Source organism: Sinocyclocheilus rhinocerous, unplaced genomic scaffold (genome assembly GCF_001515625.1).
Source record: "Sinocyclocheilus rhinocerous isolate Xijiao unplaced genomic scaffold, SAMN03320098_v1.1 scaffold1570, whole genome shotgun sequence".
NCBI classification, from domain to species: domain Eukaryota; kingdom Metazoa; phylum Chordata; class Actinopteri; order Cypriniformes; family Cyprinidae; genus Sinocyclocheilus; species Sinocyclocheilus rhinocerous.
In genome coordinates, this window is record NW_015664984.1 from 236,073 (window position 1) to 250,394 (window position 14,322).

At 37.0% G+C, this 14,322-nt stretch overlaps 2 protein-coding genes across 4 annotated transcripts in view; both read right to left on the bottom strand.

Annotated features, from left to right (window-relative positions):
• Window positions 1-823: 823 nt before the first annotated feature.
• On the bottom strand, window positions 824-6,253 carry LOC107730496 (uncharacterized). Its single transcript, XM_016541338.1, has 4 exons — window positions 5,777-6,253; window positions 4,216-4,663; window positions 1,220-3,442; window positions 824-1,140 (listed from the first exon to the last, which is right to left on the bottom strand). Exons 1-4 carry the CDS (start codon window positions 6,029-6,031, stop codon window positions 824-826), a joined length of 3,243 nt encoding a protein of 1,080 aa, XP_016396824.1. The 5' UTR covers window positions 6,032-6,253.
• A 1,810-nt stretch (window positions 6,254-8,063) lies between these two features.
• LOC107730519 (catenin delta-1-like) overlaps window positions 8,064-14,322 on the bottom strand; it is a 28,477-nt gene continuing 22,218 nt past the window's right edge. For 2 of the 3 annotated variants that reach the window (XM_016541367.1, XM_016541366.1), the window contains 7 exons: window positions 13,352-13,502; window positions 13,011-13,206; window positions 12,713-12,903; window positions 12,530-12,577; window positions 11,834-11,916; window positions 11,436-11,535; window positions 8,064-9,719 (listed from right to left, as the gene is read on the bottom strand). In XM_016541367.1, the coding sequence (XP_016396853.1) occupies window positions 11,476-11,535; window positions 11,834-11,916; window positions 12,530-12,577; window positions 12,713-12,903; window positions 13,011-13,206; window positions 13,352-13,502 (729 nt within the window). In that variant the 3' untranslated portion in view covers window positions 8,064-9,719; window positions 11,436-11,475. The remainder of the gene's footprint in view (window positions 9,720-11,435; window positions 11,536-11,833; window positions 11,917-12,529; window positions 12,578-12,712; window positions 12,904-13,010; window positions 13,207-13,351; window positions 13,503-14,322) is intronic. The other variant, XM_016541368.1, reaches the window with a different exon arrangement.

A 14,322-nucleotide genomic window follows, 5' to 3' on the forward strand; every position in this document is an offset into this window, starting at 1 on the left:
CTTAACTTTGATAAAGAATATCTCTTTGGTTTTGAGACTTTAGTCTTTGCAACTTCAGGGATCTTATCTATGCACAATCAGCTTGTAACACTCCAAAGAGAAAGGAAAACTTGAAATCGCATCATATGACCCCTTTAAAGTATTCTGTGTAATGACAATATCCCTTTTATTACATTTATAGTTTTTTTTATTTCTTAATTTAACTATTATTTTATCTCGCTGTTATCATCATTCTCGCATCTTTTTACAAATTCCTATGACTTCCAGTTACTGGATAAAGATTTTTTCAAATTTCATAGAAACCACGTTCTCAAAATTTCTAACTGATAGAATCTTTTATAACTATGCCAATAGAATATTACCACATTCTTTCAAATGTCCTAATATTTCGAGGGAATTTAATATTTTCACATTGGGAAAGCCATTTTATGCTTTACTTTGTGTTATTATATTTTGCACTTGCACAATTATTTAATTTGTTTAAGAATAAAGATACACACAAAGTCAGATTAAAATAATTACACCAAATAGGTATCGTGATATATTTTAAATAAAGCACACATACAAAAGTGTAATGTGAACTTATATAAATTGATTTTAATTTACATAATTTTAATATGTAACTTTATACATGTATGAGACAATCCAAAATAAATTGAATGAATTTATAGGCTAATTCACATAAGTAATGTCAAATTGACAAAAAAAAGAGAGAATTCTTCTCACCATTTGATATATTAAACCTTGGGTTAAGAACTTGGTTCAAACATCTGCTATTGATTTCAAAATGCGAAACATGTATTCTCAACATGAACATAAAAATTCACTCCGTCTCTTCTCCAGTGACATCTACCTCCTCTTCTTCAGTGGCATCCAACTCATCCTCTTGCTCCATTAGACACTCAATAGCCAGTGTGACAAACTGTCTAGCCGCCAAAAGCCCTAACGGATCTTCTACAGACTCATCGACAACATCTACTTCAATATCTTCTTCATCTGCTGATTCTGAATTGGACGTCACCGCTGAGATATTCTCACTGCACACTCTGGGGCTTTGATAGTTTGACTGAAGCCATACTTCAGTCTGGACACAAGGAGCATCTCTGATTATTATTTCTTCTGTTTTTCTCAGTGTCAGAGCTATGAGGACAAAACAGAAATCAGGAATATGGATTATTAATAACAGAGTATACAAAAATGTTCTAAGTTTAGCTTTTACCTCTGTTTGATGCATCATCTGCAGTCCAAGCACTTGCAATGTGTCCTTTACTCAATTCATCTTCCTCCAGTAGGGTCTGTTCATCAATCTTCCCAGCACTGTACTGGTCCCCCTCCTCATTCATTTCATCATTATCATCCCAGCCATTGGTGGTTTCCCAACACCTATCATCTGAAGAAGGCAGAGCATGTTCCTCCACAAGCTCATTTGCCCCCAGAACTTCAGTTTCTTCTCCCTCCATAGTTTCTTCAATCATCTGAACCTCTTGGTTCCTACCTAAATCCTCCTCTTTCTCCAAACAATCAGCCACACAGCTAACATCCTGGGTATTAACAACACCCTGTGCTTCCTGAACGCCTTTGTCCATGATGTCTGATGTCACCTCAAATGAACACTCATTAGAAACGGTATCTTCCAGGTTTTGTTCATCTCTGCGATGTTCTGCTGGTGTACTACCAGGATTCGTACTGAAATTCATTTCTATTCCCTCCATCACTGTCAGTTCATTGGTAGAAACATCACAATCTTTCTCTGTGCGCGACTTGGCACGATCAGCATCATCAGCCGGCGTCATCATTTCCTTCATTATGTCCTCCTCAGCTGTTAACGGCACCGAAATCACAGTCATTTGGTCCTGAATGTCTTTTCCCATCTCGTTTTGGGAATCACTATTCTGTAACACACTGGCTTGTCTACTTGAGTTCTCCCCAGTGGCAGTTTCTCCGTCTTTAACTGAACATGTCACGTTATCTAGCATGTCTCCACATGACAACGGTGACCCTACTTGCTTGTCAGATACCTTCATGTCTTTATTCTCGTTTATCAGCAGAGACGTCTCTGCTTTTTTCTTACCACAAATGCCCTTATTGAGCACTTCACTGCTATTCATCATTAATTTACTACTCTCGTCTTCACTTTTCCCTCCTTGGAATTTTTGAAGGCTAAAAGAGGTGTCTCGCAGGCTTGATGTTAGCGGCTGATCAATATTCAGAGAACTCCTACAAGCGAGGCTTTCAACACTCGGAAGAGTCTGATGGAAAATTTGATCAATGATACTTGGTCCTTTTGCCTGACCAGCATATTTTAAGTGAGAATTCAGCGTTGTCTGTGCAAAATTGCTGTTAACATCTGCTTCTTCCATTTCTGTTGAGTCTTTCTCCTGCTGTGTATTTGGTTTTTGCTTATTACCCTGCTCAACCTCACTGTCTTTCTTAGTTTTTTCCACTTCACAATCACCTTGTCCTGAAGTGGGCAATTTCTCTGCACTGTTGCACATGTGAGCTACAGCGGTGTTTTTAGACCTAGGGGGTCTACCACGACCACGTTTCACAATACCAGTGTATTTTGGTTTAGGTAAAACATCTTCATGTTTTTCACTGTCAGTGTTCAATGGAGGCATTTTCTTTCTGATAGGTGAAGAAATTTCTTTTTTTCTCTTCACACCTGCAGTTGCTTTTCTGTTTGCATTGCTTATGCGGGTACTGACTCTACGTGCGTTAGAAGTTGATGGCTTAACATCTTCACAGTGGGGATCATCACACTTTGATATCCTCGGTTGAACCTGATCCTGATTTTCTAGGTTTGGACACTTTGTATCCCCATTCACTTCTGACTTTTGAGTTGCGAGTCTCCGTCTTCTCGTCCTTCTCTGCTTTGGGTGCTCACTAGCATCTTTCACATCATGCTGAATGGTGTTTGAACTACTCCCACTCGTTAAATCAGCTTGTATAAAGGAAGTCTTCAATTCTTGCTTTTCTGCAAGGTCAGGGCACGATCGATTTTGGCAGGCGATGAGGTCAGGCTGTGGACGTGGGTAGGAGGAATCAATCATCGAGCTTAGAGGGAAGTCCAATTCCAGTGGTGACTCAGAAAGCCACAAGGGAAGGTTTTGCAGTTCTAGGTCCTGTCTGTGTGGTGGTTCTTGTGTAGGAACATCACAGTCTCCCTTATCTGATTCAAGGGGGGAAAGGCATCGTAGTAGTTTGAATTCTGGCCTGTCGTCCAGTATGCTGGTCATACCAAGGCTTGGCATTTCACCTGCGGCCGGAGAAGGGTTAGCTGGGACAGCTGTGGCTTTTAGGGTTAAAAACAAGTCTTCTACCAGTGAGGGGGTGGAGTTTCTTGCCCCAGCTGCCAGATTCTTATCTTTGTTCAAGTCGTCCTGTCCAGGTGACTGAGTCACGAATGTATTGGATCTTGACTGATTCTGAAAGCCTGAGTGGTCTAAAAAACAAGGAGTAAAGTCAGGAATAAAGTACTCAATGACATATATACATATAAAAAAAATTCAATAAAAAAATTCATCACATTTCAAATAACTTAAAACATATTTTTGGGACAAAAATGTCAAGGTGATACAACTGTCCTGATATAATGAAGAAAGAATTATTATTATTATCATTATTATATCTTAGAAAAAATATTTGAACAAAATTGCTTTACTGTGTAGTAATATTTGAAAAAAAATAAAAAATTGTCTACAAAATCAACTCAAACATGCAAATAAATAAAAATAATCATTAAAAAAATCATAAAACAGGAAATAATATCACAGAGAATATCATAAATATCATATTTATGAATTATAAACCATGATGACAGTTTTTTTTACCTTGTAAAGTATTAAGTGTTAATATTTGATGGTTGCACCACATGACATTTCACTGAATTTTGGGGAAACTATAGAAAACCAACATGAAATCAGAGTACATTTCTAAGATCTTGGCACTTGTGTTTTAAGCCAGATTTTATTTATATTCTTTATCATGGACACTCTTATTTTTCATTGACCCAAAGACTAAGGCAATCATATCACATGCTGTTTGGGTTAAGTAAGCATGTGAAGAGTACTGAGTTGAGAATGTTGGATGTTTGATGAATGTAAGTGCTATACTAAAAACATGAGAAAGAAAGCTGGGAGCACCCCACCATAATGAATGTACACATGCATGGTCTAAATTACCACAAACCCAAGACATTTCAAGATGATGCTTTACCTTCATCTCTTTGTCCTGGTGACCCATCTGGTACTGCTGTCTTGCTAACATCAGATCCCCTCATCTCTGTCTCACAGCTTTGTATATAAACACAAGCACCTTGAGCAGAGGCCTCAGCAGCCCTCTGCTGACCTTTTGGATCCTGAAGAGGACCTAGCTGCTCTTGCTCATCCAGATTTCTGTCTATTGGAATCAATGGCAGGATGTTTAAATCCATCAACATATCATCCAACATCTTTGCAATATGTTCATCAGATTCATCTGCTTGGGGAGGGCTTGAAGATAAAGTTGGTATTTCCAAAGGGGAGGAGACAGAAACGTGGTGTGGAGTACGAAGACATTTATCTGAAGAGGCATGCGTGGAAGAATTGGAGGGTGAAATAGGCAGGTCCGTCGGTGGGGTGAGAGTTCCAAGACTTTGACCAGGAAGTACGCTAGGTGGGCAGCTCTTTAGTCAGAAAAAAGAAAATTATGAAATGAACACATATACATATACATTATTCAACCCCTATTCAACATTGCTGTTTTAAGTCACTTATTTCTCTGGTAGGGTGCAATATTGTGTTAAAACACAATTAAGCCGTTGGAAACTACAACGACACTTGACTTGATTAGCTACAAGAAGATTTCAAGTCACTGAAAGTTGTAGAGACACAGCTGGCAAACGTATTCATAAGTTTAAAATGTGTTATATCTGAAAACCTTTGAGGGCATTGAAGAAAAAGCACAATATCATTAAAGGGAATAAAATACTTGATCAGAGCAACTGAGAAAAACATTCATTTTACTACCAAAGACCTGCAAGGTGACCTGATGTAAGGAGGGGGGAGAAAATCAATGAAGAGTATAAGACAATGAAGAGTATAAGACGAACACCAAACAAGCATGACCTTCAAGTTGGGACATCTTGCTGAACACCTCTCTTGATCAAAAAGAATATAAAAAGCTGACTTTAATTAACAAAATTAATTTGGATAGACCTGTGGAGTTCTGGAATATTTTTTATGAAGTGGCCAGTTCAGTCTTCAGATTTAAATCTCATTTAGAATATCTGGTGGAATTTGAAGAAAGAATATCAGTGATCTGAAAGCTTTTTCAGGCAAGGAATGGGGCAATTAGGGGCAGCGTTTCTTGGAGGTTATTAAATGTAAAAAGATTCTCTACAAAGTTGGGGTTGTATAATTTTGTGCATGAATGTTTAGAGCCAATTTGATTTTTTATTTTATTTTACGTACTGAGAATCACTCAAATGTGAATTCATAATTTTCCTATTATAGTTTAGTGATGCCTTGGTTGAACTTTTTTCATACATTTTTGTTCACAGCAGCAGAATGTCTTACAGGTCAAGTGGGTTGAATAATTTTGCGATAGATAGATAGATATGTGTGTGTGTGTGAAAATATTTCAGCTTAATATTTTTGTGGAAACAATGATTTTTTTTTTCAGGATGTGTATATATATATATATATATATATATATATATATTTCAATACATCAATATAAACTATGCTTTATTTGTCTAAATTGTGTTATAAATTTAGATTTAAAGATAAATCCTTACCTGAGTTTGAAGTCCACACTCTTTCATTTCTTCTGGGTTCTTCTCGCTCTCACCTTGGACAGAAACGAGAAGGTTGCTCTCCCAGCAAGCTCCGCTCCTCCTCAGTTTTATCCTAACTTTAAGCTGGTCCAATTTGGCCTCCTTTTGTTCAGCAGTAGCACTGTTATCTGCCTCTAAAAGTTTCTGGAAGTTTTTGCCTGAAACATTCATTTGCTGGCGAGTTAATTTTTTTAATTGGCTTTCTCTCTTTGCCATTTTCCACCTCTTCTTAGCCTTTGTTTTATGATGATTTATTACAGATGCTTCTGTCACGACAGCGAGGGAAGGAACAGTGGCATTACTGGTCCGATTAAAACCTGCAGTTGGACTAGCTTCATCAAGTAATGACAATGATGACAAATCAGCTTCCGATAAGCCACAGACTTGCACTGGAAGAGTACTGCTCTGTATCCTTAATGGCTCAGAAACGATTTCACTTTCCTGGCTATTCACATCTTCTGTCTGTACACCAATCTCTCTCCAACAATGAACGTCAGGTAATTGTGATCTCAGTTCAACGTCTTCATGTTGTTTGGTATTAAATGGCAAAGAAAGGCTAGCTCAGCCATACTCTCAATCTCTAAGGTCAACTGAGCCTGATATCGCGAGGATTCATCTGGTATTAAGACTGCACAGCCGTCTTGTTTTCAAACGCTAAGTGCACGTTGTTCATCAAACTTGCTAAAACGACACCACATTATAATCCAATATTGACACAAATAATTTTACATACGCAAACACAGGTGATCTGTAGGACACGTGAGCCGTTGCATCACAAATCATCTCAAGTCAAGCGACTCTCTCTAGCTCCATTCATCTTCTAGAAGAGAGATTTCCAGTCACGCGAATCTTTTGAATCGTTCACCAAAAAGATTCATTCACGGATTTGTTCAGTGGCCCTGTCTGCACAGTTACGCCAGTAGATGGCGCTATGGGTGAGCATCTTGAAAGAGTCTGTTGAATTATTCATTCAAACGATTCGTTTAAAACCGCAGCAGTTTTATGATTTTGTTCTTGTGTACTTGTGCAACTGAAATCTGACGAAGATTAATAAATTAAAGACATTTCCAAAGTAAAAAAATAAGACTATCGGACATTTCCATAACTGCATTTATTGGTTTAATAGCTCTCTTCAATGTGGTCTCATTAAAATGAGTGAAGTTAGGTTTGTATCAGTGGTTCTGAGCAGGGGGCTCACTATGGCTTAAAATAGTTCAAATAAGCGTTATTACCAGCTACAATTACTAAAAACCAACATAATTTAGCTTCATTTTAAATTCACCTCCTTCCAAGCTGTTTTTTCCTCTTCTCTTTCCGTCTGGAAAATATCCCTGGACATATGAGGTAGCCTAATTTTAAGAAACGTGATGTCTAGATCTAGAAAGATCCTGTAGCCTAATTAATAAAATCTTAAAAGTCTGGGCATTTTTATAACACAACTTTGTCTAGTTATGCAAAGGACACTAAAATATTAGGTAGAAATTATGAGATAAATCACTTGAAAACTCGTGTAAATGCTTTGGTAAAAAGGGATGGGAACATTGCTGTGGACAATATTCAACAAAAAAGTTGTAAACCACTGGTTTAGTTACTTTCAAGTAATTTAAGATGACAACTAGCATGTTAAGTTCACACTGTCTTGACTAGTTTGTAAAAAGTTTTTTTTAGAGAACAACTCCCATGAAGTTGAATCAATTGAATAATGATACCATGTGCATCAAACATATTTCTCAGTAAGCAGCTAGGCTGTATATGGTAAAATATATTACATTTCTCAATTACTTCATTACACTGATATTCTAAAAATGAAGAATTCTAATCAAATGAATGTATTAAATGTGTTAAAACACTCTTTGAACCACACAAAAATTCACTGTCAGAACCTTGGAAAAAAAATCATTTTATTTAAAAAAACAAAAAAAAACGGTATTGCTACGTTACATGTTCAATCCATGAGAGAAAGGTGCAACGTTTAAGACCAAAGGTAAAGTGTTGAAATATAGGAATTATGAATCAAGATCCACATGTTAGTGTTGCAGAAACATGTCAACTGACGGCACATGACACAAAGAATTTTTCCTTTCGTCTTTAATTAAAAGGTATAAACCGTAAATGCATTTATTTAAAAAATAAAACTGATTGCATATGCATTCACCCACAACACCCCAGAAAAACTAAATCAGCCCCAATCATAAAATATAGAAAAGAAAGAGCAACAGAACAAAAACCAAGAAGAAAAAAATAATAATTAAAATTAACAAATATTCTCTGGTATATATAGTTAAATGTGCTTTAATTTTATCTCTCTTATTTTCTCATCAAGCTAGAATCAAAATCTGGCTAAATCCTGCCGAAAGAGATGCGATTTTCTTGTAATTAAAAGATTCATTTATCTGCCTCCCTCAACACTGAACAATCGATTGATTCCTCGAACTCGTGAACAGCCTCCTTTATCAGGACTCGGACTTCTGGCTCACATCCATTTAGTCAACAGCCGACCTTTCCTTTACTGACTGTAGCGTCTCCAAGGATTGGACTGCAGATTGGCAGACAGGGAATTAAAAAGGCATTGGGGGGGGAAAAAAAATTCTAAAAAAAAAAAAAAACATCCATTACCCCTAGTGCTAAAGTTTCCATTCAGTAAATATCTACAACAGACTTACTGTGCATTTTTAATTATGCAGTCTAAGAAATGAGCACTGTACTTATGGATCTCAGAAAAAAAAAAAATGCATATACATCCTCAAATGTACACTCGTTCACTCTCTACACAGACAGGCACTGAAACCAAGAGGCAGAAGGGTGGCCAAACGTCCCTGTTCACCGCTCATCACAAACACACACTCAAACGACGCGCTGAGCAAGCGAGGCACTCCAAGTATGCAGAGTGGATTTGTGAGACACGGTCATATTTACACATTCATTTATATTCAGACAGATCGAAGTCCAGGGCTACAATTTGTCTCAGAGTTAAAGGCTTTTTTTATCTTCTCTTTTGTGGCTATTTAATTGTACTTATTATAAATGAAGAGTGAGGAACTGTTGAGTTCCCAAACAGAAGCTAATCGTTGTCAGTGACAATTTTAAAAAACAAAACAAAGGGGGAAATACATCATCTCAAACCAGCTTTCCCACTCTGGAATGCTTTGCAAATTTGACAACTGAATGAATAAAACTATACTCACCTACCACTAGAGAACTTTCTTGAATGCTACTGGTTTAAAAACAACAACAACAACAAAAACAAATCTCCCAATCAAATATCCCTCTGCCTCTTAATGCTTCATCCACGCGTTCACAACAACCACTTCCTAGAGACCGAACACTCCACGAGACCATCCACAAAAACCACAGATGGATAACTTAAGGGGAATTGGTGGTCGTCTAGTGCTTTCAGAAAACGACAAAAAATAGGCCTCATGCCTGTTGCAATGCATCAACGAGACACAAAACTTACCGAAAAATTCTATATACATTATTTTCTGCAGGCCGCATATGACTGATGCAATTTGGCTTTACCTTTTTATCAATGTGAACCACAAAGCAGGATGAAGCAAAATAATCAAAACACCAACGCCATACTATGCTAGTGTTCTAATAGATGTATAAGCAAAAAACAAAAACAAAATAATACGGAAATGATTTATAAAGCTCAATAAGCTGCGGATGTGACTAAATAGAGCTTGTAGTCCCTAGTGTTTCCATTATTTGACATAAAAAGAGTCCGTTTGAAGTAGTGGCTGTTCTCAATCACATGAGAGTGACAACATGAGAATGTTGAAAACTACAGAAGGGTCGTTGCAATTAGTGGCAATGGTCCCGTAAGTGATGAGATCAGAGGCTCAGCAGGGACAGTAGGCAGGAGGAGGAAACTCACGGTGGGTGATGCACACGATCAGTTTTTCTGTGGACAGAAACAGGATGAGACGTGAAGGTCAGACGTGGTACTCGCTTATATTAGGTTTACTAATAACAAAGGGAAATGATTCAGTAATGTGTCATCAAAGAGCTGTGATGGGAATTTGTGTGCATCACACCATTCACATCACCCATTTTACGTGGCAAAGTGATGACGGATACAACCACTGAAACATCAGTCATGTGACCAAAGTGGACACATGAGAGGAAGAGATCAGTGTTGGGGAGTAACTGACTGAAAAGTAGTAACCCTACTAATGGAACGTGACATTGGCTGAGCTGTTTTCTGAACATTTTTGAGAATTGTTGTTTTTTTATGTACTTTTCAGTCGTTTGTTTCTGACTAGTTGTTCACTGTAAATTTGTTTACATTTAAAGCTGTCATCCCATTAGATATCCTTGTTTTTGCACCAGATTAATTAGAGCTCTAATGAAAAATCTAATATAAGAATACATTAAAAAAAGAAAATAAATTTTCAGTGAAATATTGACCATTCAGTCATTAATGTTTTTACTTTAGTTGTTCACTGTAAATTTGTTTCATTAAAGCAGATTAAATTGCACAAAAAGCTGATGAATTGTAAAAAGTAAAAAATAAAATATTAAATAGTTTTTAAATCTTTAGTCTTTAAATATTAAATTTAAAGTTTGAATTTAAAGCTGTCATCCTATTTGACATCCTTGTTTTTGCACCAGATAAATATGGCTCTAGTTGAAAAAATTTAAAAAAAGAAATGTAAAAAAAAAAAAAAAAGACATTTCAAATTGAGTCCATTTTACCTCGACTTTAGTTGTTAAATATTTCACTGCAGAAAGGCAGTGAAGAAAAATATTATATAATTATTATTTTATTTATATTAGTGCTGTCAAAAGATTAATCGCGATTAATCGCATCCAAAATAAATGTTTGTTTACATAATGTGTGTACTGTGTATATTTATTATGCGTGTATATACATGTATGTATGTATGTATGTATATATATATATATATATATATATATAAATAAATAAATAAATACACACATATACAGTCAATATTTTGAAAATATTTACATGTATTTACATGCATATATTTATATTATATATAAATATAATATAAAAACAAATGTTCTTAAATATATACACATGCATGTGTATTTATTTATATATACATAAACACACAGTACACGCACATATATTATGTAAACAAAAACTTTTATTTTGGATGCAATTAATCGCGATTAATCATTTGACAGCACCAATTTATATACATACACTCACACATATAGCTGTCACTCTATTTTGACATTTCTTGAAATGTAAATTCACTTTAATTTGTTTATTGTGTGCAACTTAAACCGGTCTTCTTATTTGAGATCATTAGTTTTGTATGAAACAAATTTGGCCCCAGTTGTAAAAATAAGGTTCTAAAAATACATTATGATAAATAAATTCATTATTTTACTAAGCAGCTTGTATACCTAACTGCACTTCAGTAGTTGTAGCTTAATTCAACTATAGCTTTCCAACTACAAGCTAAACCAAATTTAAAGAAGCTTCCCCAACACTGGACGAGATTTACAGAAGTTAGTAAAAACCATTTCCACTCAAGTATAGAATAACAAAATACAGTTAATGAGGGTTAGAACCACAAATACACTGAGCAGCACACATACACTTAAATATCCACATGAAGGCCATGCAGAAGGTGGACACACATACCATGCGTGCTCATGCACTGAGTGGGGGGAGGGGGAGTGGCCTAACCATCATAAGACTCCAAGAGAGGCAAAGAGCCCCGCCTCTCCCCATACATTCCTCCCTGAGAGTCAGAGAGAGAGAGAGAGAGAGAGAGAGAGAGAGAGATTGACAGAGGATAAAAGAAAGGGAAAGGCATTGAAGAAGAGGTGAGTGATAATAGAAGGAGAGGGGCGTGTGAGAGAGTTAGTTGAGGTGAGACCCCTCTTAGTATTATTAGTGAAATCACAGTAGGTTAATAAGTTTCAGCTTGTGTAGTGTGTGGGTTTTGGGATGTCTGGTGTGCTGAATTGCTTGTGAGGGAAGTTTAGTTTGTTGTGTGTAACTGCTCAGGAGTGGATGTTCCCTTGCAGGTGTGTTACCTGAAGTGGCTCTCTGTCAGAGCGATCCAGAGTGTCGTCTAAAGTGTTTCTCCGTCCTCTCTGGTCTAGCGTAGAGTAAGCGTCTGGCACCACAGATAAAAAGCATTTTGAGTTGGGGGATTTTTTCCTCCCAAGAAAGTGACACTTGTATTCAGCAAAGATGCTGAATTGATCAAAAGTCATCATTTGTAACACTATAAGCGTGTTTACTATTTCTTTTTCACCACATTCTTTTAAAATCAGCATATTATAATGATTTCTGAAAGATCATGTGACAATGAAGACTGGAGTAATGATGCTGAAAATTCAGCTTTGCCATCACAAGAATAAATTACACTTCTAAATAGAAAACAGTCATTTTAAATTGTACAATATTTCACAATATTACTGTTATTACTGCATTTTTGATAAAATAAATGCATCCTAAATGCATTAATTGAAAGACATTTAAAAAAAACAATTTACCAACCCCAATCTTGATGCACATGATATTTACTATTAACATTTTTTATATACTTCATATGTAACATTTTATAATATATTTAATTTTAAAGTGCAAGCTGAAGTAAAAGACACAAGTGTTGAAAATGAGAATTGGGAAAACCTAATCCACCACTGGAAAATGTGGCTAAAAGTTCATTTTAGACATTGTGTATATAACCATAAACTATGAGAATAAATTATGTTTTTTTTTACCTGGTCCCATGTCATTAAGAGGAATCATGTCTCTGTCCTGTTTGCCCCCTAACAAAGAGACCCAAACAAAGTCAGATCTCAGAAACACGAAGATGTATCCTGTATGTCCATGCGGCCGATAAACATCTGTTTGTTGTGTTAAACACACTACAGAGCATTCAGCAGGAATGTGTTGTGTCTTACCCCTGTCTATTAGCGGCAGGGTGCTGTCCTCGTATCCTCCGTTACTGCGGGTGTTGTTAGGAGGGTTAAGGTTCACCATGAAGTCCGTTTTCTTCCAGCCGTCTTTCTCCAGTGTGCGGCGGAGCTCTTTGAAGCCCCACACGATCTGCAGCACCAGCCCAGCGCCACGCACCTCCCGATCTGAACGGTTGCTAAAAGGGAAAGCGGAGGATTGGGCATTTGCAGTTTTGGCATACTTGTTCCTCTTCCAGGTTTCTCCAATTTGACCGGACAGTTATTAAAAACCACTTATACATACCTATCTTTGTTGATGAGCACCAGTCTCTCGATTCCCTGGGAGCTGCGCAGGGTTTTGGCCGCATCCACGCTGGAGCCGACCACCTCCGTCATAGTGCTGAGAATAGACACCACAGTCTCCTCTGAGAGCGCCCGCGCAGGCTGACTCTGACCACCGCCTGGCAGATTGGCCACCAAGTTAGGCACTGCATGCTTCCCTACACAGAGAGAGGAAGAGGGTAAAATACACTGGGATTCATTCATTGGGACTGTACAAATATGGCTTTTTGTACACGATTTGATGGGAATAACACTGAATGGACACAAATACGAAGGCCTAACAGGTATTGTTTGCTCGCATACCTAGCAGCTCACGGTTGCGAGCGTCAATGGCCAGGTTTCTCAAGGCTCCGGACATGGCTCTGACCACACGGTCGTTCCCATGAGACAACAGCTCGGTCATCATCGGCAGGCCATGCTCCTGTCTAACCACTGCTCTGATGTACCGCCCATACTGAAAAGATAAGAACAGAAGTAAAAATTATGATACTGTCAGATTTTTCCTTCTGAGGAACCTAATCAAACAGACATTAACTAAGGAATAAATGATGATAGACAAGAGCTGCTCGATTATGACAAAAATAAATAAAATAATGATAACAACAACAAATACACACACACATATACATATATATATATATATATACACACAGGGGTGCACATAAGTAGTCCACAGGTGCGACCAAAACAAAAAATGCGCTTTGTAAATAAGTTCTGACAGCGCATTTGCGTACCGACATGATTGACAGCTGTTAATGCACAATCACCGTTTTAGATCGACAAACTGTACTGTATAAGATTTCTGTTCCGAAAGCATAAATCTAGGCTATCCGCTGCCGTTTTTTTCAAAGCACAATGCAAAACTGTGACATTTCATTCACTGACGATCTTCGATCGGCAGCTTCAAACCCGGAAGCGCATATACTTACTTTGCCGGCAACCCGCCAATATAAAAGCCTGCTGATTTTAAAAGGGTCATATGATGCTTTTTTAAAGATCATTATTTTGTGTATTTGGTGTAACAGAATATGTTGACATGCTTTAATGTTCAAAAAACACATTATTTTTCAAATACAGTACATTATTGTAGGTCCTATATGCCCACAATATTATCACACTATTATTTAGTTTATTAATTTTATTAATTTTTAGTAGAACCAGGCTGAAAAACTTATGTGCACCCCTGTATATGTATATATATATACAGTGGGTACGGAAAGTATTCAGACCCCCTTAAATTTTTCACTCTTTGTTATATTGCAGCCATTTGCTAA

Coding starts and splice junctions, on each gene's coding strand:
- LOC107730496 (XM_016541338.1), bottom strand. CDS start 6,031: ATGGCAAAGAGAGAAAGCCAATTAAAAAAATTAACTCGCCAGCAAATG. Junction 4,664..5,776: donor AGTGTGGACTTCAAACTCAG/GTAAGGATTTAT, acceptor TTCTGACTAAAG/AGCTGCCCACCTAGCGTACT. Junction 3,443..4,215: donor ACCAGGACAAAGAGATGAAG/GTAAAGCATCAT, acceptor CTTGTTTTTTAG/ACCACTCAGGCTTTCAGAAT.